This window comes from Scyliorhinus torazame, chromosome 15, assembly GCF_047496885.1.
Source record: "Scyliorhinus torazame isolate Kashiwa2021f chromosome 15, sScyTor2.1, whole genome shotgun sequence".
Lineage (NCBI taxonomy): Eukaryota > Metazoa > Chordata > Chondrichthyes > Carcharhiniformes > Scyliorhinidae > Scyliorhinus > Scyliorhinus torazame.
The window spans coordinates 139,901,793-139,925,854 of NC_092721.1; the positions used below are offsets into that span (position 1 = coordinate 139,901,793).

Consider the following 24,062-nt stretch of genomic DNA (forward strand, 5'->3'; position numbering starts at 1 on the left):
GCAGTTTAAAAGTAGAAAGCCAGTTTGTGACAGCAGCTTGAGAAGTTCTGGTTTGCTTTGATCTGCTTGAAGGGAGAAAGCCAGTTGGAAAAAGCAGTTTGTGTGTGTTGGTGTGTGCCCAGAGAGCTGCAGGAAGTAAGCAAGGTGCTGGAGCTGAAGTCAACCAAGCCATTCTACAGAAAATATATAAATCCTTTAACCTGATGCGATACTGTTTAAAGGTGTTAAGTCTCTTGGAAGTTTGAAGGAACGTTTTAGGGAATTATTTCCTGTTGCAATATTTTCTGAGTTATCTTTGAAGTAAGGGGTGTTAAGAGATCCAATGTTTATTTAAGATGTTAAGTTGAGTTCATGGAATAAACAGTGATTTGTGTTTAAAAACCTAAGTGTCCATAATTGTAATCCCACACCTAGGGAAAAAGCCGTGTGCTAGGAAAAGCAACAAATCCATTAAAGGGAGAGGTTGGTTGAACTCCATGATACATTTTGGGGTTCTGAAAACGCCTCGCCCATAATAATTAGGGGCTCGAGGGGGATAAAAGTCTATCTATTGGATTGGCTTTTGTGAACTTAAAGACAGTGAAGGATTGTTGCTTTTCCGGTGGGGTATTTTAGTTTAAGTGGAGAGAGTGTTGTGAACAATGGTTCTTTCAGAGGCTCAGAAGTTTTTGGGGGTGGTGAATGTCACACGTAGTAATTTACGGACAGAAACGAAAAGCAGACTGTTAGATTTGGCAAGAACATTGCAGTTAACATTACCTGACAAAATGACTCATAAGAACATAAGAACTAGGAGCAGGAGTAGGCCATCTGGCCCCTCGAGCCTGCTCCACCATTCAATGAGATCATGGCTGATCTTTTGTGGACTCAGCTCCACGTTCCGGCCCGAACACCATAACCCTTAATCCCTTTATTCTTCAAAAAACTATCTATCTTTATCTTAAAAACATTTAATGAATGAGCCTCTACTGCTTCACTGGGCAAGGAATTCCATAGATTCACAACCCATTGGGTGAAGAAGTTCCTCCTAAACTCAGTCCTAAATCTACTTCCCCTTATTTTGAGGCTATGCCCCCTAGTTCTGCTTTCACCCGCCAGTGGAAACAATCTGCCCGCATCTATCCTATCTATTCCCTTCATAATCTTATATGTTTCTATAAGATCCCCCCTCATCCTTCTAAATTCCAACAAGTACAGTCCCAGTCTACTCAACCTCTCCTCGTAATCCAACCCCTTCAGCTCTGGGATTAACCTAGTGAATCTCCTCTGCACACCCTCCAGTGCCAGTACGTCCTTTCTCAAGTAAGGAGACCAAAACTGAACACAATACTCCAGGTGTGGCCTCACTAACACCTTATACAATTGCAGCAGAACCTCCCTCGTCTTAAACTCCATCCCTCTAGCAATGAAGGACAAAATTCCATTTGCCTTCTTAATCACCTGTTGCACCTGAAAACCAACTTTTTGTGACTCATGCACTAGCACACCCAGGTCTCTCTGCACAGCAGCATGTTTTAATACTTTATCATTTAAATAATAATTCCTTTTGCTGTTATTCCTACCAAAATGGATAACCTCACATTTGTCAACATTGTATTCCATCTGCCAGACCCTAGCCCATTTACTTAGCCTATCCAAATCCCTCTGCAGACTTCCAGTATCCTCTGCACTTTTTGCTTCACCACTTATCTTAGTGTTGTCTGCAAACTTGGACACATTGCCCTTGGTCCCCAACTCCAAATCATCTATGTAAATTGTGAACAGTTGTGGGCCCAACACTGATCCCTGAGGGACACCACTAGCTACTGATTGCCAACCAGAGAAACACCCATTAATCCCCACTCTTTGCTTTCTATTAATTAACCAATCCTCTATCCATGCTACTACTTTCCCCTTAATGCCATGCATCTTTATCTTATGCAACAACCTTTTGTGTGGCACCTTGTCAAAGGCTTTCTGGAAATCCAGATATACCACATCCATTGGATCCCCGTTATCTACCGCACTGCTAATGTCCTCAAAAAATTACACTAAATTAGTTAGGCACGACCTGCCCTTTATGAACCCATGCTGCGCCTGTCCAATGGGACAATTTCCATCCAGATGCCTCGCTATTTCTTCCTTGATGATAGATTCCAGCATCTTCCCTACTACCGAAGTTAAGCTCACTGGCCTATAATTACCCGCTTTCTGCCTACCTCCTTTTTTAAACAGTGGTGTCACGTTTGCTAATTTCCAATCCGCCGGGACCACCCCAGAGTCTAGTGAATTTTGGTAAATTATCACTAGTGCATTTGTAATTTCCCTAGCCATCTCTTTTAGCACTCTGGGATGCATGCCATCAGGTCCAGGAGACTTGTCTACCTTTAGCCCCATTAGCTTGCCCATCACTACCTCCTTGGTGATAACAATCCTCTCAAGGTCCTCACCTGTCATAGCCTCATTTCCATCAGTCACTGGCATGTTATTTGTGTCTTCCACTGTGAAGACCGACCCAAAAAACCTGTTCAGTTCCTCAGCCATTTCCTCATCTCCCATTACTAAATCTCCCTTCTCATCCTCTAAAGGACCAATATTTACCTTAGCCACTCTTTTTTGTTTTATGTATTTGTAGAAACTTTTACTATCTGTTTTTATATTCTGAGCAAGTTTACTCTCATAATCTATCTTACTCTTCTTTATAGCTTTTTTAGTAGCTTTCTGTTGCCCCCCTAAAGATTTCCCAGTCCTCTAGTCTCCCACTGATCTTTGCTACTTTGTATGTTTTTTCCTTCAATTTGATACTCTCCCTTATTTTCTTACGGTTACTTTCCACAGTCGATTTTCCCTCTTTTTACAGCCCTTCCTTTTTGTTGGTATAAACCTTTGCTGAGCACTGTGAAAAATCACTTGGAAGGTTCTCCACTGTTTCTCAACTGTTTCACTATAAAGTCTTTGCTCCCAGTCTACCTTAACTAGTTCTTCTCTCATCCCATTGTAATCTCCTTTGTTTAAGCACAAAACACTAGTCCTTCCGAGAGGATCGCTAACTATGAGATCATTAATCAATCCTGTCTCATTACACAGGACCAGATCTAGGACCGCTTATTCCCTCGTAGGTTCCATTACATACTGTTCTCGGAAACTATCGCGGATACATTCTATAAACTCCTCCTCAAGGCTGCCTTGACCGACCTGGTTAAACCAATCAACATGTAGATTAAAATCCCCCATGATAACTGCTGCACCATTTCTACATGCATCTGTTATTTCTTTGTTTATTGCCTGCCCCACCATAATGTTACTATTTGGTGGCCTATAGACTACTTCTATCAGTGACTTTTTCGCCTTACTATTCCTGATTTCCACCCAAATGGATTCAACCTTATCCTCCATAGCACCGATGTCATCCCTTACTGTTGCCCGGATGTCATCCTTAAATAACAGAGCTACACCACCTCCCTTACCATCCACTCTGTCCTTCCGAAAGGTTTGATACCCTCGGATATTTAACTCCCAGTCGTGACCATCCTTTAACCATGTTTCAGTAATGGCCACTAAATCATAGTCATTCACGATGATTTGCGCCATCAACTCATTTACCTTATTCCGAATACTACGAGCATTCAGGTAAAGTACACTTATGTTGGCTTTTTTTACCTCTGTTCTGAATCTTAACACCTCGATCAGTAACCTCTCCTAAGTTATATTTCCTCTTAACCTTTCTCCTAATTTTCCTTGTCGTCGAACCCATATCTTCCTGTAACAACCTGCCGCGTCGCTTACCATGAATGTTTTCACTTCCCGTTTTATTTCTTTTAGTATTCCTGGTCCTATTCACTGAGCTCCCCTCAGTCACTGTACCTTGTACTGTCGCCCTTTTTGATTTTTGACTCTGGCTTCTCTGCCTTACACTTTCCCCCTTACTGCCTTTTATTTCTGTCCCTGTTTTACTACCTTCCAACTTCCTGCAATCGTTCCCATCCCCCTGCCACATTAGTTTAAACTCTCCCCAACAGCTCTAGCAAACACCCTAGGACATCGGTTCCAGTCCTGCCCATGTGCAGACCGTCTGGTTTGTACTGGTCCCACCTCCCCCAGAACCGGTTCCAATGTCCCAGGAATTTGAATCCCTCCCTCTTGCACCATCTCTCGAGCCACGTATTCATCCTCTCTATCCTGACATTCCTACTCTGACTAGCTCGTGGTACTGGTAGCAATCCTGAGATTACTACCTTTGAGGTCCTACTTTTTAGTTTAACTCCTAGCTCCCTAAATTCAGCTTGTAGGACCTCGTCCCGTTTTTTTACGTATATCATTGGTGCCTATGTGCACCACGACAGCTGGCTGTTCACCATCCCCCCCAGAATGTCCTGCAGCCACTCTGAGACATCCTTGACCCTTGCACCAGGGAGGCAACATACCATCCTGGAGTCTCGATTGCGTCCGCAGAACCGCCTGTCTATTCCCCTTACAATTGAGTCCCCTATCACTATAGCCCTGCCATTCTTCTTCCTGCCCAGCTGCGCAGCAGAGCCACCATGGTGCCATGAACCTGGCTGCTGCTGCCTTCCCCTGGTGAGCCATCTCCCTCAACACTATCCAAAGCGGTATATCTGTTTTGCAGGGAGATGACCGCAGAGGACACCTGCACTGCCTTCCTACTCTTGCTCTGTCTTTTGGTCACCCATTTACTATCGCCCTCAGTACCTTTCACCTGCGGTGTGACCAACTCGCTAAACGTGCTATCCACGACGTCCTCAGCATCGCGGACGCTCCAAAGTGAGTCCATCCGCAGCTCCAGAGCCATCAAGCGGTCTAACAGGAGCTGCAACTGGACACACTTCTTGCACATGATGGAGCCAGGGACAGTGGACGTGTCCCTGAGCTCCCACATCGCACACGAGGAGCATGATACGGGTCTGAGATCTCCTGCCATGTCTTAAACCTTCGGTTAACTTCAACAATTACAATTTCCCCCCAAAACTTTAAATAGATAAATAAACAACGAAGAAAAAAATAAATAAATATACCAATGAAAAGAAACACAAAAACAGAAACACTACTTACCAGTCACAAAAAGCACTTCCTCCCCACCCAGCTTCGAATTCCCACCTCGATTCAAATTCCCAAACTCACTCTTTGCTGTCTCACTCCTGGCTGTCTTCTCTCTGGCTCACTGGGAGAACTCACTGGGAGTGAGTTTACAAGTGGCTCTTTTTAAACTGTCCTGAATTGACGCCCCTCCCCCACCTGCTTTTAGATTAAAGTAGATTAAAGTGACTGACACTTAACTGCTAACCAGTTATGTGAGTGGGTGGGGCAGCCCGTGTTAACCTACACTGCACAATACTAGCTTAATTTAAATTAATTTAAACTCCTGAAATTTAAAAGGAGCTGCCTGACTGATTCAATTCAATTCAATTCCCACCTCGATTCAAATTCCCAAACTCACTCTTTGCTGTCTCACTCCTGGCTGTCTTCTCTCTGGCTCACTGGGAGACTCATTGGAAATGGCAAAAATTCAGTTGCAAATTAAACAAATGGAACACGAGAAAGAATTAAAGCGGCTTGCATACGAGAGTGAGAGAGAGGAAAAAGAAAGAGAAAGAGAGAGAGAGGAAAAAGAGAAAGAGAGAGAGCAGAAAAAGAAAAGGCGAGAGAAGAAAGGAGAAAAGAATAGCCCTGGCAGAATAAAAAGAAAAAGGGATATACAGATCAGGGAAAAAGATAAAGAGGAGTTTCAACTTCAGAAAATGGCCATGAAACATGAAAATCAGTTAAAATTGGCAGACGTAAAGGGACACGTACAGTTGGAGGAGATGAATGAGGATAATAAGACAGAGCGTCATAGTCGAAGACGTGGTGAGGATCTATTTAAATATGTCCAAGCATTGCCAAGGTTTGACGAGAAGGAAGTGGAAGCCTTTTTCATTTCATTTGAGAAGGTAGCTAAACAAATGAAATGGCCACAGGACATGTGGGTGTTACTGATTCAAACAAAGCTGGTAGGTAGAGCTAGTGAAGTGTTTGCATCACTACCAGAGGAGGTATCTGGAACGTATGAGGAGGTGAAGAAATCCATCTTAAGTGCATATGAGCTAGTGCCTGAAGCTTACAGACAAAGGTTTAGAAATTTAAAGAAAGAATTTGGTCAAACATACATGGAGTTTGAAAGGCTCAAACAGAGTAATTTTGATAGGTGGATAAGGGCTTTGAAAATAGACCAAACGTATGAAGCTCTCAGAGAAATTATACGTTTGGAGGAGTTTAAAAATTCAATTCCTGATTTAATGAGAACTCATGTAGAAGAGAAGAGGGTTTAAACTGCGAGATTAGCAGCGGAAATGGCAGATGATTATGAATTAGTTCATAAATCAAAGATTGGTTTCCGACATCAGTTTCAGCCGGTGAGGGATAGAAACTGGGGACATGAGAAATACTCAAGTGGTAAAGGTAAAGGTGATCTGATGGGAGACAATAAAGAGAGTGTACCTCAGATTAAAAAAGAAATCCAGGAGGGTGGAAAAGAAATGAAAAGTTTCAGATGTTTTCACTGTAATAAACTAGGCCAGTGTTGGTGGTTGAAGAAAAGCACTGTGAAGGCTGATGTGGTAAAACAGGATAAGACAGTGGAGTTTGTTAGAGTGGTAAAGGAAAGCCCAAGGGAAGCGAAGGAGGTGCAAACGATTGTACAGCCTGATCAAGAAGTAATTGTTAAGAAGGTGCCAGATGTCTTTAAAGAATTTACTTGTGTGGGTAAAGTTTACTCATGTGTATCAAGGTTTACTCATGTGGTTGATAAGCCAGTGGAAAATCAGTCAACTGAAGTGTTGAAGGACGAATATCCTGGGATTTTTCCGGATTGTGTAGTAACAAGGTCGCAAAGTCACAGGTTAAGACAAGAGGAGAAATCAAAGAGTGAAGATGAAGTTGAAGTGCAATTATCAGAAACGATTTTTGATCAGATGGTTGAAAATGAACTAGAACAGGTGGAGGATGAGGCGGATATTTTTAGTTCAGGAAAATTGACGGAGTTACAACAGAAAGATGTAGAAATAAAACGGATATATCAGAAAGCATATACAGAAGAGGAATCTGAGAGTATACCAGAGTGTTATTACCGTAAAAATTATGTCTTGGTGAGAAAATGGAGACATGTACATATGCAAGTGGATGAAAAGTGGGCAGACGTTCATCAAGTAGTATTGCCGGTAGGGTATAGAAAGGAGGTGTTGCGAGTTGCACATGAGATACCAGTGGGAAGTCATTTGGGAATAAGGAAATCTCAAGCTAAAATCCAGAAACATTTTTATTAGCCTGGACTACATAAAGATGTAGTTAAATTTTGTCAATCATGTCACACATGTCAAGTGATAGGGAAACCTCAAGCAGTGATAAAACCAACGCCCTTAATACCCATTCCAGCATTTGAGGAACCTTTTACAAGGGTCCTAATTGATTGTGTAGGACCGCTTCTTAAAACAAAAAGTGGGAATCAATATCTTTTGACTGTAATAGATGTGTCTACTAGGTTTCCAGAGGCCATTCCAGTACGTAATATTACAGCTAAACGGATTGTGGAGGAGTTACTTAAATTCTTTACTAGATATGGACTACCCACAGAAATTCAATTGGATCAAGGAACAAATTTTCCTTCAAAGTTATTCAAAGAAGTTATGGATAGCTTAGGGATAAAACAATTTAAATCAACCACGTACCATACAGAATCGCAGGGAGCGTTAGAAAGGTGGCATCAGACATTAAAGACAATGTTGAGGGCATATTGTCAAGATTATCCAGAGGATTGGGATAAAGGAATTCCATTCATATTGTTTGCAATTAGGGATGCACCTAATGAGTCTACCAAATTTAGTACTTTTGAACTAATTTTTGGTCATGAGGTAAGAGGACCACTTAAATTGATTAAGGAAAAATTGGTGGGCGAGAAATCGGGAATTACACTATTGGATTACGTGTCAAATTTTAGGGAATGATTAAATAGAGCAGGTGAATTGGCTGGACAACATTTGAAAGTTGCACAAAATGTGATGAAACGGGTAGCGGACAAGAAATCCAAAGTTCGTAGTTTTACCAGTGGGGATAAAGTTTTAGTGTTGTTATCTTTAGCCTTTAAAAGCTAGGTTTTGTGGACCGTATTAGTTTGAAAGGAAATTAAGTGAGGTGAATTATGTGGTAAAAACGCCAGATAGAAGGAAGACTCACCGAGTGTGTCATGTGAATATGCTTAAAAGGTACTTTGAAAGGGAAGGAGAGAAAAAGGAGGTTTTAATGATTCTAACTCAAAGTGACAAACCAATTCCAGATGACTGTGAATTTGACATACCTCAAATTAAATTGGAAAATGAGGATGTTCTTAAAAATTGGGATGAATTGTTAAGTTACCTTCCAGAGGAAAAATGAACTGACCTGAAAGAGGTATTGATATCACATGGGCAAGTTTGTAGAGATAAATTGGGAAGTACTAAAATGGCTATACATGATGTAGATGTGGGAAATGCTGTTCCTATCAAACAACACCCATATACACTTAACCCTTTAAAATTGGCACAGGTTAACAGAGAGATTGAGAGTATGCTTAAAAATGGCATAATTGAAGTGGGTTGCAGCCAATGGAGCTCACCCATAGTGATGGTACCGAGATCAGATGGTACCCAACGGTTGTGTGTGGACTATAGAAAGGTGAATGCAGTTACAAGAACGGACTCTTATCCTGTCCCACCATTGAAGGATTGCATTGAGAAATTGGGACAGTCTGCTTTTATTTCCAACTTCCAGACATGGAAAGAACATTTAAAACATCGTATAGAGTTCTTTGATCGACCTGCGTTGCCACCTTCAGGGTGCAATGGACCTGAACTCCCAGATCTCTCTGTACATCAATTTTCCCCAGGACTCTTCCATTCACCGTTCTTGAATTAGATCTTCCAAAATGCATCACCTCGCATTTGCCTGGATTGAACTCCATCTGCCATTTCTCTGCCCAACTCTCCAATCTATTTATATTTTGCTGTATTCTCTGACAGTCCTCCTCGCTATCTGCAACTCCACCAATCTTAGTATCATCTGCAAACTTGCTGATCAGACCACCTATACCTTCGTCCAGATCATTTATGTATATCACAAACAACAATGGTCCGAGCACGGATCCCTGTGGAACACCACTAGTCACCTTTCTCCATTCTGAGACACTCCCTTCCACCGCTACTCTCTGTCTCCTGTTGCCCAGCCAGTTCTTTATCCATCTAGCTAGTACAACCTGAACCCCATACGACTTCACTTTTTCCATCAACCTGCCATGGGAAACTTTATCAAACGCCTTACTGAAGTCCATGTATATGACATCTACAGCCCTTCTCCTTCAATTAACTTTGCCACTTCCTCAAAGAATTCTATTAGGTTTGGAAGACATGACCTTCCCTGCACAAAACCATGCTGCCTATCACTGATAAGTCTATTGGCCCCAGCCTCGCACCGATCCTCTGTCTGGTGGGGGGGCTAGCAGCCGTGCAGAGTAAAGCCCCCGGCTTTACCTGCGGTGACCGTGTCGTGCAACATGGCGCTGGCCACGCGTGGACCCGGCCTGCCAAAAACTGCCCCGTCTGTAACCAGCCTCACCACCCCAGACCATCCCCCACCAGTCCCACAAGCTCCTGGTGAAGGCCCCCCTGCCAGCGGAATGGCTCTCCCCCGACTGTGGCGGTGCTGGACTCAGTCCGCAGCCGCCACGTGAGGTCCCCGGACGGTGTGAGCACACGTGTCCCACGCCATCAGGGATTCGGCCCATCGGGGGAGGGCCTCAGGTGACATTCTGAGGCCATCTATACGGCCATCTATACGTACTCCCTGAGTACGCCATGTTTGAGGGGGCAAAATCTTTTCTAACGATTTCACTAACTGAATCAAGCTCACCGGCCTATAATTACCTGGGTTATCCTTGCAACCCTTCTTAAAGAAAGGTGCAACATTGGCTATCCCCCAATCCTCTGGGTTCTCACCTGTGGCCAATGAGGATTTCTGTCAGAGGCCCAGCGATTTCATCTCTTGTCTCCCTCTGTAATCTGAGATAGATGCCAACTGGCCCTGGGGATTTGTCTACTTAATGCTTTTTAACACACCCAACACTTCGGCCCTCGTAATAATGGCCTGTTCTAAAGTGTTTGCACATCCCTCTGAGACACCGTCAACCAAAGTGTCCCTCTCGTCTGTGAATACCGATGCAAAATACTCATTAAGGATCACCTCGTTCCTTTGGTTCTACACATAATTTCCCTCTTCTGTCCTTGAGTGGGCCAACTCTTTCTCTAGCTACCCTCTTGTTCCGAATATACGGATAAAATGCCTTAGGATTCTCCTTAATCCTGACTGCCAAGGATATTTTGTGACCCTTTTTGCCCTCCTAACTCCATGCTTGAGCTCTTTTCTACTTTCCTTGCATTCTTCAAGTGCTTCATCTGTTTTTAGTTGCTTGTACCTCACGAATGCATCTTTTTTCAGTGAAGTCATAGGAGGCAGTGCATTTCTAGACCTGGTATTTTTAATCACTCACTTTAAAAACAGGACACAGAACTCGGTGATTATGAGAGTTTATTCAACAACAATCCATTAGAGGACAAGTGGGGTAGCTTTAAAAACATTAAGTTGTACCTACATTATAGATATGTATCTAGATGCAATACAATCAGCAGGCATGAAATAAAAAAGAGTGAGCAAATAAGTGGATTATTGTGGGAGTGGTCCTGGGTAGGATGCTCTTTCAGACGGCCGATAGAATGGCCTCCTTCTGCACTGTAGGAAATCTATGGTTCAGGTCATCAGCTAGGAATCCCATTGTGAGTAACAAACCTCCTGACACCACCCCCCCCCCCCCCAAAGCCTGTCCACCATCTACAACGCACAAGTTAAGAATAGCTGTCTACACTGCTGAAGCCACCTCCTTGGATTTTTGTTGGACACAGGTTGGAAGTTGTTTTCAATTATACCATGCCTCTGTACGGACGTTTGGATGTTTTTGATGCTGCGCTGGAAAGCTGGAACCAGTACACACAACGGATGCGTTACTATTTCCGGGCAAACAATATCAGCGAAAACAAGCGCCAGGTGGTCATATTGCTCACCGCCTGCGGCCCGCATACGTTTGGGATGATTAGGAGCCTTACGTACCCAGCTGCGCCGGACACCAAAACATTTGATGAACTTGTGAATATAGTGGGGCAACATTTTAACCCAACCCCGTCCATGATAGTCCAGTGTTACCGGTTTAATACCGCTGATAGGACCCCTGGAGAATCCCTTGCCGATTTTCAATCCAGGCTACGCAGGATTGCGGAGTACTGTGACTATGGTGAGACCTTGTCAGAAATGTTACGCGACCGTTTGGTTTGCAGTATTAACAATTCGGCCACCCAGAGAAAGTTGTTAGCTGAGCCAACATTGACTTTTCAACAGGCCATTCAAATAGTATTGTCCCGAGAGAGCGCAGAACGAGGAGTGCAGGAGCTACAGGGAATGGAAGTGCATGCCTTGGGGCGCAACCCCTTCCGTCCGAAAACGTCCCCCCGCACTCCTGCGGTACCTTGGGCGAGGCAAAGTCCGGACCGACGCCAGTGGCCGTCGGACATTCCTCCCCGAAGGGAGCCTTCTCCAGAACCAATGGATGAGGAGCCATGTCCGTGTCAGACTTGTAGGCGCCGACCCCGTCGCGGACGGCGGTCCTGGGGGAGCCAGAGGCGCCGTCGTTCCGACCGAAACTGGGACCAGCCCAGGGGCCGTAACTGGGACCAGCCCAGGGGCCGTACCTTCCATGTGGATGAACCTGCGGCGACTACTCCTGAGGACGTGGAGACGGAGGACGACTGCCTGCAGCTGCATTGTGTGGCAGCTCCCCGTGTGGCCCCCATTATGGTGACAGTACGGGTCAATGGCCACCCACTTGAGATGGAGTTGGATACTGGCGCAGCGGTCTCCGTGATCGCCCAGAGGACATTCGACCGCATCAAGCAGGGTATACAGACCCTTACAATAACCGACTCACAGGCCAGGTTGGCCACCTACACGGGGGAACCACTGGACATTGCAGGAACTACAATGACCCCTGTTATTTATGGACGCCAGGAGGGGCCTGCAGCTGCATTGTGTGGCAGCTCCCCGTGTGGCCCCCATTATGGTGACAGTACGGGTCAATGGCCACCCACTTGAGATGGAGTTGGATACTGGCGCAGCGGTCTCCGTGATCGCCCAGAGGACATTCGACCGCATCAAGCAGGGTATACAGACCCTTACAATAACCGACTCACAGGCCAGGTTGGCCACCTACACGGGGGAACCACTGGACATTGCAGGAACTACAATGACCCCTGTTATTTATGGACGCCAGGAGGGGCGTTTCCCACTTATCGTGGTGCGCGGCCATGGGCCCAGCCTGTTGGGTCGGGACTAGTTGCGCCATTTGCGGTTGCAATGGCAGCATCCTCCAAACAGTTTCTGAAGGGTTGACTGAGGTGCTAGGACGATACCCAGATGTATTCCAGCCTGGTTTGGGGAAAATAAAAGGGGCCGTAGCCCGTATCCAAGTCGAACCAGGAGCCACGCCGCGCTATTTCCGGGCGCGCCCGGTGCCTTACGCCTTGCTCGAGAAGGTAGAAGGGGAGCTCACTCGTTTGGAGAGTTTGGGTATTATCAGGCCCGTCCGTTTTGCTGACTGGGCAGCACTAATTGTACCTGTAATGAAGCCAGATGCCACAGTTCGCTTGTGTGGCGACTATAAACTTACAGTGAATACGGCTTCCCGACTCGACCAATATCCAATGCCTCGCATAAAGGATCTCTACGCGAAGCTTGCAGGTGGACTCTCGTTCACAAAATTATATATGAGTCACGCCTACCTGCAGTTGGAGCTGGACCCTGCCTCCCGACCATATGTAACGATTAATACACACCGGGGCCTGTATGAATATACACGGTTGCCCTTTGGAGTATCCTCTGCCTGCGCAATTTTTCAACGTGTTATGGAGGGCATTTTGAGAGGTTTACCATGTGTTGCTGTCTACTTAGATGACGTTTTGATTACAGGGACGTCGGAGCAGGAACATTTGGAAAATCTGGAGGCTGTCCTTAAGACGCTTTTCGGAGGCTGGAGACAGTTTACGTCGCACAAAGTGCGTCTTCAGGCGAAGGAAGTAGTCTACCTGGGTTATCGGGTGGACCGCCAAGGTTTGCACCCCGTCGCAGAGAAGGTGCGTGCAATTCAACAGGCCCCCGCCCCGACTGACACTTCGCATCTTCGTTCTTTTCTCGGTCTCGTAAACTATTACGGGAAGTTCCTCCCCAATCTGGCAACTACGCTGGCCCCTTTGCACCTTCTGCTAAAGAAAAATCACACCTGGGTTTGGGGTCAGCCGCAAGAAACCGCTTTCCGGCAGGTAAAGCAACAATTGTCGTCGTCTGGGTTACTAACCCACTATGATCCTGGAAAGCCTTTGCTCGTCACATGTGATGCATCCCCGTATGGTATTGGGGCCGTCCTGTCCCACAAGATGGAGAACGGGGCCGAACGACCGATAGCTTTCGCCTCCCACACATTGACTGCAGCGGAGAAAAAGTACGCGCAGATCGAGAAGGAGGGCCTGGCAGTGGTTTTCGCGGTGAAACGCTTCCACCAGTACGTGTATGGCCGCCATTTCACTATCGTGACTGATCATAAGCCTCTGCTGGGACTTTTCAGAGAGGATAAGCCAATACCGCCCATTGCTTCCGCACGGATCCAGCGCTGGGCTTTGTTGCTTGCTGCATACGAGTATTCTCTGGAGCACAAACCAGGTACGCAGATAGCAAATGCTGACGCACTAAGCCGATTGCCTTTATCGACCGGCCCCATGTCGACCCCCACGACCGGTGAGGTGGTTGCAACCCTAAATTTTATGGACACCTTGCCTGTCACGGCATCACAGATCCGTGAGTGGACCCAGACGGAGCCAGTCCTGTCAAAGGTTCGGCACATAGTCCTGTATGGTGGGCAGCATAGACAGCTCCCAGGCGAGTTGCGGACATTTTCCTCCAAGCTGTCAGAATTCAGCGTGGAAGACGGCATCCTCTTGTGGGGGCGCGTGCGATTGTCCCGGAAAAAGGCCAGGAGCTGATACTAAGAGACTTGCACAATGGGCATCCAGGTGTGACCAAAATGAAAATGTTGGCCCGGAGTTATGTCTGGTGGCCAGGCCTCGACACCGACATTGAGAAGGTGGCCCAAAACTGCTCCATTTGCCAGGAGCATCAGAAGCTTCCGCCGGCCGCGCCCCTACATCACTGGGAATGGCCAGGGCGGCCTTGGGCACGCTTGCATGCAGATTTCGCAGGCCCTTTTCAGGGATCCATGTTCCTTCTACTAATTGATGCCCAGTCTAAATGGCTGGAGGTGCATAAGATGCAGGGGACAACGTCCTGAGCAACAATTGAAAAGATGCGTTTGTCGTTTACTACGCATGGCCTCCCCGAGGTGCTGGTCACGGATAATGGCACTCCATTCATGAGTGAGGAGTTTGCGAGGTTCACGAAGATGAACGGCATACGCCATATCCGCACTGCCCCTTACCACCCGGCTTCAAATGGGTTGGCAGAGCGCGCAGTGCAGACATTCAAAAGAGGCCTAAAGAAGCAGTCTTCCGGATCAATGGACACGAGACTGGCTCGCTTTTTGTTTACGTACAGGACCACCCCCCATGCGGTGACTGGGGTAGCTCCCGCAGAACTCCTAATGGGCCGGAGACTTCGCACCCGCCTTAGTATGGTTTTCCCGGACATTGGCGCAAAGGTACGCTGCGCACAAGGACGGCAGGGACAGGGATTTTCTCGGCATCGGCCGATTCGGCAGTTTGCGCCCGGTGACCCAGTGTTCGTTCAGAATTTTGCTGGTGGTGCCCAGTGGGTTCCTGGTGTAATCTTTCGCCAAACGGGCCCTATATCTTACCAGGTGCAAGCCCAGGGTCGTCTCCAGCGCAAACATGTAGACCACGTTCGGTCCAGAAGACTATCCCCTTAAAAGATTCCCCGCCCCCGGAGCTCATTTCTACAGCCGCAGAGACCAGAGACAAAGGAAGGTAGTCCTCACAATCTTCCACTGGTGCCTCACTCGAAGCCTGCGCAGGTCGTTACAGAACCTAATGGAGATAGAGACGCTGACATGATGGAGGCAGCAGACTCTGACTCCGAGATGGATACACAGGATGCATCAGAGGGGGAATCCTCGGAGGGTGGATGAGCAAGAGATAACATGAAGGGTTGGGGAAACTGGCACGTACGGGTGAGGGCCAGTGTGCAAAGCTGTGTAAATATATCATTTTGCCATGTATATATCTTGCTCTGCGCGATTTCTCGGTTTTTTTTGTTACGAGGTGGGGGGTTATTGTTTGTAATGGAGAAAAATTGTGTTTAAAAACTTTAATAAATATATTTTTTTTAAAAGAGGGGGAATCCTCGGGTCCACGGACCGTGGATGTACAACCGTTGCGCCGTTCATCACGGAAGCGCCGGTCTCCGTCTCGTTACACGCCGCCTGATCCAGCGCCGTGTGCAAATAGTGTCCGGCCTGCGCCAAAACGAGTCCGACGCCCTCCTTCGCCATGGTCTTCGGTGGATTCCTTGGACTTTGGGGGGGAGGGATGTTATAACCTGCCTGCTTACCATTGGCCCGGGACTAATGACAATCCCACAATCCTGTGGGAGTATGAGCTTCCCCAATGAGGGGGGTGGAGAAACCATTAGTAAACTCCAAGTATAAATAAAGCTGGCCAGTTTGGGAAACAGCAGGAAGGAGTGTGCAGCAAGGGAAGTTGCTGCTGCTGTTATATATATATATATATATATATATATATATTATTGTAAATAAATGTTATTACTTTGTATCCTTAAAACTCGTGCTGGATTCTTCGTGGCCCTCACAAAAAACAGGTTAAAGTCCAGCAGGTTTGTTTCGAATCACTAGCTTTCGGAGCGTAGCTCCTTCATCAGGTGAATGCTCCTTCACCTGATGAAGGAGCTGCGCTCTGAAAGCTAGTGATTCGAAACAAACCTGTTGGACTTTAACCTGGTGTTGTAAGTCTTCTTACATTTAATTAGAGTTGGAGGTGAACAGCATAGATTATTAGCACATCAGCCTGGATACAAAGCCCGCTTGTGAGAGAGTGAGAGTACCCATGTTGAATGCAGGTGGGAGTTCACAGGCAGATTGAAGAGATGAGGTTTGTGAGGATTAAAATGAAGCTGGAAGGTTCGACTAGCTTTGGCGAGGGGGAGGAATCTCCAGGCCAACTCTCATTGTGAAATTCAGTTCTGGAATTAGTAGTTAACTGGTTGGAAAAAGGAAACAAGACATCAGGAGCTGAGAATAGCTTTGGACTGGTTCCTGGAAATGGAATTGGCCTTGAAAGTGACAGAGGAGAGTCTAACAGTGGAGGAGAATTTTCAGATGTTTTAATGTTATATGGAAGGACTGTTTCTATCGTAGAGTATAAGTTGTCAACTGAATAGTGTTTAGACATTGTTGTTTTTAGTTTGCTTGTTACAATAAGTCTTGAAACTTAAAATCCTGTGTGAACCTTGTGGTCAGTCACTGGAAATACAAATATATTTTATATCAGTCTCTAGGGGAATCCTAATACTCCACACACAAAATCGTATCGCGTTTAAAGAATCTAAATGTGTATTAAATGGACATGGCAAATGTCTACTTTAATGGCTTAGAGTGAGCGGAAACAAACATTCACTTGTGGAAAACCATTTCAGCCCAGTGGAAACTCTGACCTGGATGTGAATGGCACCCTCTACTGCTTGCACAAGGTCACTACAGGCATTGATCAGCAGCATTTGTTCCTTGGATTTGAGGGCTCCTCTCAGCATGCCAGTCCTCTCAAGTTCAATCAGCTGTTGTCTAAATTAAGAACAGAATGAATGTTATTATCCCTGTAACAAATAGAAAGTTTCTTCACCTTACATGTCCCAATATTTTTAATGTCATCGCCTCAAGCATCTACCATTTTCATTTTTCTTCCTACAATCTCAGAAGTTTTGATTGTCTAAAGCAAACAAGGACTCAAGATTGCAATCAGTTAAATCAAATGGATTTTGAAAATAGGTGACAAATGGATTGGTTTCCAACACCCGTTGACAATATTGGACACAGTTCTGAGAAGTTTCGATAGAAATAGACCTTCATTTTGCGTGGCTAAGTAAAACAGATGATAGCAAATCAGCAACCTATTTTACACCTATCTCAATTATTTTCATTCAGTGGTTCTATTCAGGAGACAGGTTTTCAAGTATGTTGGGCAGATTCCTAATGGAGAACATTATGCAGATTTCAAAGGAGGCTGAGGCCTATAATTGAAGCTGGAAGCAATGACAATCTGACAAGTTGATAATGGGTGTTTTGCTGCAGATAAGACTGTTTGTAGCTATTAGAGTGTGCAGAGAATGGTTCTTGGAGTGAGGGACTTCAGTTACATGGACAGGCTGAAGGGGTTGGGGGCTGTTCTCCTTAGAGAAGATTAAGAGGTGACTTGATCGGTGTTCAAAACAATGAGGGGTGTGGACATTTACACATTCCAGTTGGCGGAAGGGCCGGATGTGAGAGGACAACAACATGAGGTGATTGGTAAGGGCTCCATGAGAAAACCTTCTTTTTTATGCAGCGAATGTTTCGGATCTGGAAAACATTGCCCGAGACTGTTGTGGAGACATATTCAATTGTGGTTCTCAAAATGGATTTGGATTATTTATTATCTGAAGAGAAAATACTTGCAGGTCTACAGGGAGAACGCAGGAGGGTGAAACTAGCTGAGAGCTGACATGGGCATGATGGCTGAATGGACTCCTTCTGTGGGGTAGGCATTCTATTCTAAGAAAGCTGTGGTTAAATCACAAAGATTTGCAACTGGGCAGAAGACCACATAACAAACAGAAGATCATATAATGGGCAACGAGGAAACATTTGGAGAAGACATCTTGGCTCAGGTTGCAGGCAAATGGTTGCTTGCGGCAATCCTTGCTCTCAGCCAGACACAGAGAAAATTATGGCTAAAGTTCTGAAAATTAGGCAGCTGCTGGTCAAGGACGATAAAGGACAGGGCGCCTAGAAAGAAAAAAAAAACAGTAACAACTTGGAAATACGAATGCTGGTCTGAAGTGTTTTTTCCTATTGGGAGATCTCCGATCAGATTACAAACAGGCAATTTGGATCATTTCCTTTCTCAAGAGTTACAAATCAATGCTCAGAATGGAGAGAGCAAGCCCTTAATCCACCTCCTTGCTTGCTCCAAAAAACAATTTAATGAATCCATTTCATGGTCTCCACAAAAGAGACATACTTGATCCAAGCTGACAAGAACAGGCATTACACCTGATCTCGAGCTTGATCGTAGCAGCAGATACCTGGGAACACCATCACCTGGAAGTTTCCTTCCAAGTCATTCACCATCCTGACTTGGACATATATCGCCGTTCAGTCACTGTCACTGGGTTAAAATCCTGGAACTCCCTCCCTAACAACACTGAGTGTGCCTACACCTCAGGGCCTGTGGTGGTTCAAGAAGGCAGCTCACCACCACCTTCTCAAGGGCAAATAGGGATGGGCAATAATGTTAGCCTAGCCAGCGAAGCCTACATCCTGTAAACAATTTTTTTTAAAGATTCAGTACAAAAATAAGTGTAATCCAGAGACCAGCTAATAATGGACGGTGGAGGAGGAAATAATATGCAGGCAAATTAGGGAATGGAGTTAAAAAACAATTTATGGGGATTTAACTACCCTGATATTAATTGGACAGAAGAGGTAGGCAAAGGGGGAAAAGGAAGTACAGTTTCTACAATCTATGAAGGACTCCTTTTTAACCCAATCAAGGAAAATCCTCTATGGGATCTAGCAATGGGAATGAACCAGAGCAGATAAGGGGGTAGGGGAACGTCTAGGCAATCATGACCATAATATAACACACTTTTAAGATGATGGTGCAGTGGACGGCACGGTGGCGCAGTGGGTAGCACTGCTGCCTCACGGCACCGAAGACCCGGGTTCGATCCCAACCCCGGGTTACTATCCACGTGAGTCCATGTAGAGTTTGCACATTCTCCCTGTGCCTGCGTGGGTCTGACCCCCACAAGCCAAAAGATGTGCAGGTACCTGAACTGGCCAAGCTAAATTACCCCTTAATTGGGGGGAAAAAAAAAGATGATGCAGCAGAAGCACATGGTATAATCAAACCAGGGACTTCTGGTGACGGGGATGTGTTGAGTAGTCACACATCAGGTGGATCTCCTCTAGAATACACTTAAAATAGGCCCTTTTGGACAACTTAGTCTGAAAATTCAGACTTATTTTACCCATAAACTAGAAAGGAAGAGGAAAGGTTCAGTGTACCAGCGAATGGGAGCTCAAGAGGCCGCAGAGAAGGTAGACGCGGAGGGAAGGGTCAAGAGCAGCGGTGAGTGAGTCAGGGGACCCACGAGGTGAGGCGGCGAGGCGGCCCCCCCCCACCCTGCCCCCCCCGCAGCCCCCGCCCCCCCCCAGCGCCCCCCCCCCCCCCCCCCCCCCCCCCGCCGCCGCCGCCCAGCCCCCCCCCCCCCCCCCCCCCCCCCCCAGAGGGAGGGAGACCGGCGACCTGAACAATGCCCCCCACCTGGAAATGTATGGAAGATATTCCTGATGAAGGAATTGACAGCGATGAAAGAGGCAATTAAACATCCAGGTGGCGGTCAAGGTGGTGGTGACGGAGACATTGGTTGCCATGCAGACGGCGTTTGACGGAATGGGGAACTGGAAGCTTGGGGGAAGACGATCCTAGAGTTTGAAAAGGCATCGACGGACCAAAGCGACAGGATTGCTGCTCTGCAGGCTGAAATAAAAAGGTTGGTAGCGACCCAGAGGAGCCTGAAGGGGAAGTCGAAGATCAGCAGAATCGGTCTCAACGCCAAAACACCCGGATCGTGGGCCTGCCAGAGGAGCTCGAAACCCGGCAGACTTTGTGGCCCAGATGCTGGGCAACTTAGTCGGGTGGGACAGCTTCCCTGGAGTGCAGGGGCCCGATCCCATGGTGAGAACGGTGTCCGTGGCCACTTTGGATGGGTTCCTGGCGGACTTCTAGAAAATATTGCCCTGCACCTACGGGAGATGTTCGCAGGCTCGCTATGAAATTAAATTACCAAGTAGCATAAAACAAATTTTGAAGGCACAGCAATAAAAAATGAGGGGGATGATGGGAATAGGACCCTAAAGGGATAAATAAAATAATACCACAGGTCACTAAAGGTAGAGAGATGGCAGAAATATTTAAATGCTTAAATCAAATCAATGTTTATGAGGGAGATAAAACAGCCAGACATTATGTTGAATGATGAGTAATGAGAGAAGTGCATTTACAAGAAAAAAAAGGGGATATGCTGAATAAACTAAACAAACTCAAAGATGGGGCGGCATGTGGCGCAGTGGTTAGCACTGGGACTGCGGCGCTGATGACCCGGGTTCGAATCCCGGCCCTGGGTCGCTGTCTGTGTGGAGTTTGCACATTCTCCCCATGTCTGCGTGGGTTTCACCCCCACAACCCAAAGATGTGCTGGTTAGGTGGATTGGCCACGCTAAATTGCCCCTTAATTGTAAAAAGAAAAAAATAATAATTGTCTACTCTAAAAAAATTTTTAAACTATTCAAAGAGAATAAAACTCCTTGTCCAGATAGATGGATTACATCCACATATTTATTTTTAAATTTAGAGTACCCAATTATTTTTTCCAATTAAAGAGGCAACTTAGCGTGGCCAATGCATCTACCCTGCACATCTTCTTTTGTGTAGGCCAACAGGACAACTATTCTACACAATACTTAAACAGAATTTCCAATTGTTGTTATGGACATGCACCAAAACACCTGCAGAAAACCTGATATCCAGCATAGTTTTATGTTTGAAAATGAGCATAGGCTCAATTTTGTTCCATTGGTCGTACAGGCCAGTATCACCATGAATCTTGTCTTCTCATATGATTTGGTTTTCAGTGGAACTGTTTTTGGACACAATCCCGACTCCACAGCTTGCTTGCTGGGCATATCATGGGAATTTCATTTATGTTTCCCTCTGTGACATAATAGATATTCATATATTTGCATCTAATGATGAATTTTCAGAAATTGGCAATTTTGGCACGCACGGCCATTTGGTAGCCTGACAGCGACCTTGGCTGGTCCCCGTTGTCATGGTGCATTTTCTTCAAGGTGGATTCCTTCTTCTATTCTGACACCAGTTTTTCACTCAGACAGGATTATCTTGCTGCAGCAGTTATTTGACAAGTTAACAAATGTTATAAGTTCTGGCTCGAAACCAGCTTCATACTTCTGCTGAAGACCCATTTCTGTTCATCATTTGCCATACACTTCTAATCTGTGAACTCCCATGCACCTTCTTGGCAACACGACCTGTATTGCCTGCTTGATCCCATGTGCCAATTTACAAGGTAAGCATAACATGCTTTTGAGGTGAAACATTGAAGCCAATTCCGAATTTGAGTATAGTATTTCTTAGCAGAAAAGGGAGGTTTGACTTATATGCTGATAAGGGCAGCAGGGTAGCACAGTGGTTAGCACTGTTGCATCACAGCGCCAGGGTCCCAGGTTCGATTCCGGGCTTGGGTCACTCTCTGTGCCGAGCCTGCACGTTCTCCTTGTGTCTGCGTGGGTTTCCTCCGGATGCCCCAGTGTCTTCCCAGAGTCCAAAGATGTGCAGGTTAGGTGGACTGGACATTCTAAATTGCTCTTAATGTCCAAATTGGTTTGGTGGTGTTACTACGTTGCGGGGATGAGGTGGAAGTGTGGGTTTAAGTAGGGAGCTCTTTCCAAGGGCCGGTGCACTCGATGGGCCAAGTGGCGTCCTTCTGCACTGTAAATTCTTTGATTCTATTGGCTCAGTCCTGAAGGAAATAGTTACGAGACATGGTCTGCTGCGGCAGGTTTCTTAAAATTAATTTTTTCAGGATTTTGGATTTGCTGGCTAGGCCAGCATTTGTTGCCCATCCCTAATTGCCCTTGAGAAGGTGGTGGTGAGCTGATCTCTTGAACCTCTGCAGTCCATGTGATGTTGGTACCCCCACAGTGCTATTAGGGAGCTGACCTAGTGCCAGTGAAGGAACAGTGATATATTTCCAAGTCAGGGTGGTGAGTGATTTGGAGAGGAATGTCCAGGTGGTGGTGTTCCCAGGTATCTGCTGCCTTGTCCTTGGTAGTGATTGTGGATTTGGAAGGTGCTGTCTAAGGAGCCTTGGTGAGTTCCGGTAGTGCATCTTATAGATGGTACACCCTGCTGCTACTGTGCGTCGGTGGTGGAAGGCGTGAATGATAATGGAAGGAGTGCTGATCAAGTGGGCTGCTTTGTCCTGCGTTGTGTGCAGCTTCTTCAGTGTTGTTCGAGCTGCACTCATCCAGGTAAGTGGGGAGTATTCCATCACACTCCTGACTTCTGCCTTGTAGGTGATGGACAGCTTCGAGGAGTCAGAAGACGAGTTACTCGCTGCAGGACTCCTAGCCTCTGACCTGCTCTTGTAGCCTCAGTATTTATATGGCTAGTCCAGTTCAGTTTCTGGCAACCTCCAGGATATTGATAGTGGGGGATTCAGTGACGGTAATGCCATTGAATGTCAAGGGTGTTAGTCTGATTCTCTTATTGGAGATGGTCATTATTTGGCACCTATGCAACACGAATGTTACATGTGAAATGAATGTTACTTGCCACTCGTCAGCCTAATCCTGGATATAATGCAGGTCTTGCTGCATTTGCACGTGAACTGCTTCAGTAACTTATGAGTCACGAATGGTGCTGAACATTGTGCTGGAAGGAAGGTCATTGATGAAGCAGCCGAAGTTGGTTGAGCCTGGGATACTGTCCTGAGGAACTCTTGCAGTGATGTCCCAGGACTAAGAAGACTGACCTCCAACAACCAGAACCATCTTTCCTTGTGCTAGGTATGACTGCAATCAGTGGTGAGTTTTCCTCCTGATTCCCATTGACTCCAGTTTGGCAAGGGCTCCGTGATGCCTTACTCTCACCTCACCTCTGGAATTCAGCCCTTTTGTCCATTTTAGAACCAAGGCTGCAATGAGGTCATGAGCTGAGTGACACTGGCAGAACCCAAACTGAGCATCAGTGAGCAGGTTATTGCTAAGTAAGTGTCGCCTTCCACCACTTTACTGATGATCGAGAGCAGACTGATAGGGCGATAATTGGCTGGGTTGGATTTGTCCTATTTCTCGTGTACAGGACACACCTGGGCAATTTTCCACATTGCCGGGTAAATGCCTGTGTTGTAGCTGTACTGGACCTGATTGGCTAGGAGTGCGGAAAGTTCTGGAGCACAAGTCTTCAGTATCATTGCCGGAATATTGTCAGGACCCATAGCCTTTGTCGTATCCCGTGCCTTCAGCCGTTTCTTGGTATCGCTTGGGGTGAATTGAATTGGCTGAAGACTGACATCTGTGCTGCTGGGGACCTTTGGAAGAGACCAATATGGATCATCCACTTGACACTTCTGGCTGAAGATTATTGCAAATGCTTCAGCCTTATCTTTTCCACAGACATGCCGGGCTCCTCCATCATTGAGGATGGGGCTATTTGTTGGCGCCTGCTCATCCAGTGAGCTGTCTAACACAGAATGTGGTAGGACAGGAGAGCTCTGATCCATTGGTTGTGGGATCACTTAGCTCTGTCTACCCCTTGCTGTTTATGTTGTTTGGCATGCAAGTAGTCTTGTGTTGTAGTCTCACCAGATTGACATCTCATTTTCCGGTATGCGAGGTGCTGTTCCTGGCATGCTCTCCTGCACTCTTCATTGTGGTGAGGAAACCAATGAGAGAAAAGACCTATTTGTTCTCGTCCTCATAAATCTACATGTTGCAGATGCATCTGTCCATGGTAGTATTGGTAGCAGTGAATATTGCACAGTCCTTGTGAAGGCAAAGACCTGTCTTCACATTGAGGAAGCCTTCCATTATATTGTGTAGCATTGTGGTATTGTCACTGAACTAGTAAACCAGA

The 24,062-nt window shown here is 46.1% G+C and overlaps 1 protein-coding gene across 1 annotated transcript in view; it reads right to left on the minus strand.

The window, feature by feature from the left end:
- Window positions 1–24,062, minus strand: part of cryl1 (crystallin, lambda 1) — a 228,182-nt gene that overhangs the window by 144,913 nt on the left and 59,207 nt on the right. Inside the window, exon 3 of the mRNA XM_072476829.1 lies at window positions 16,798–16,924. Within this exon, the coding sequence (XP_072332930.1) occupies window positions 16,798–16,924 (127 nt within the window). The remainder of the gene's footprint in view (window positions 1–16,797; window positions 16,925–24,062) is intronic.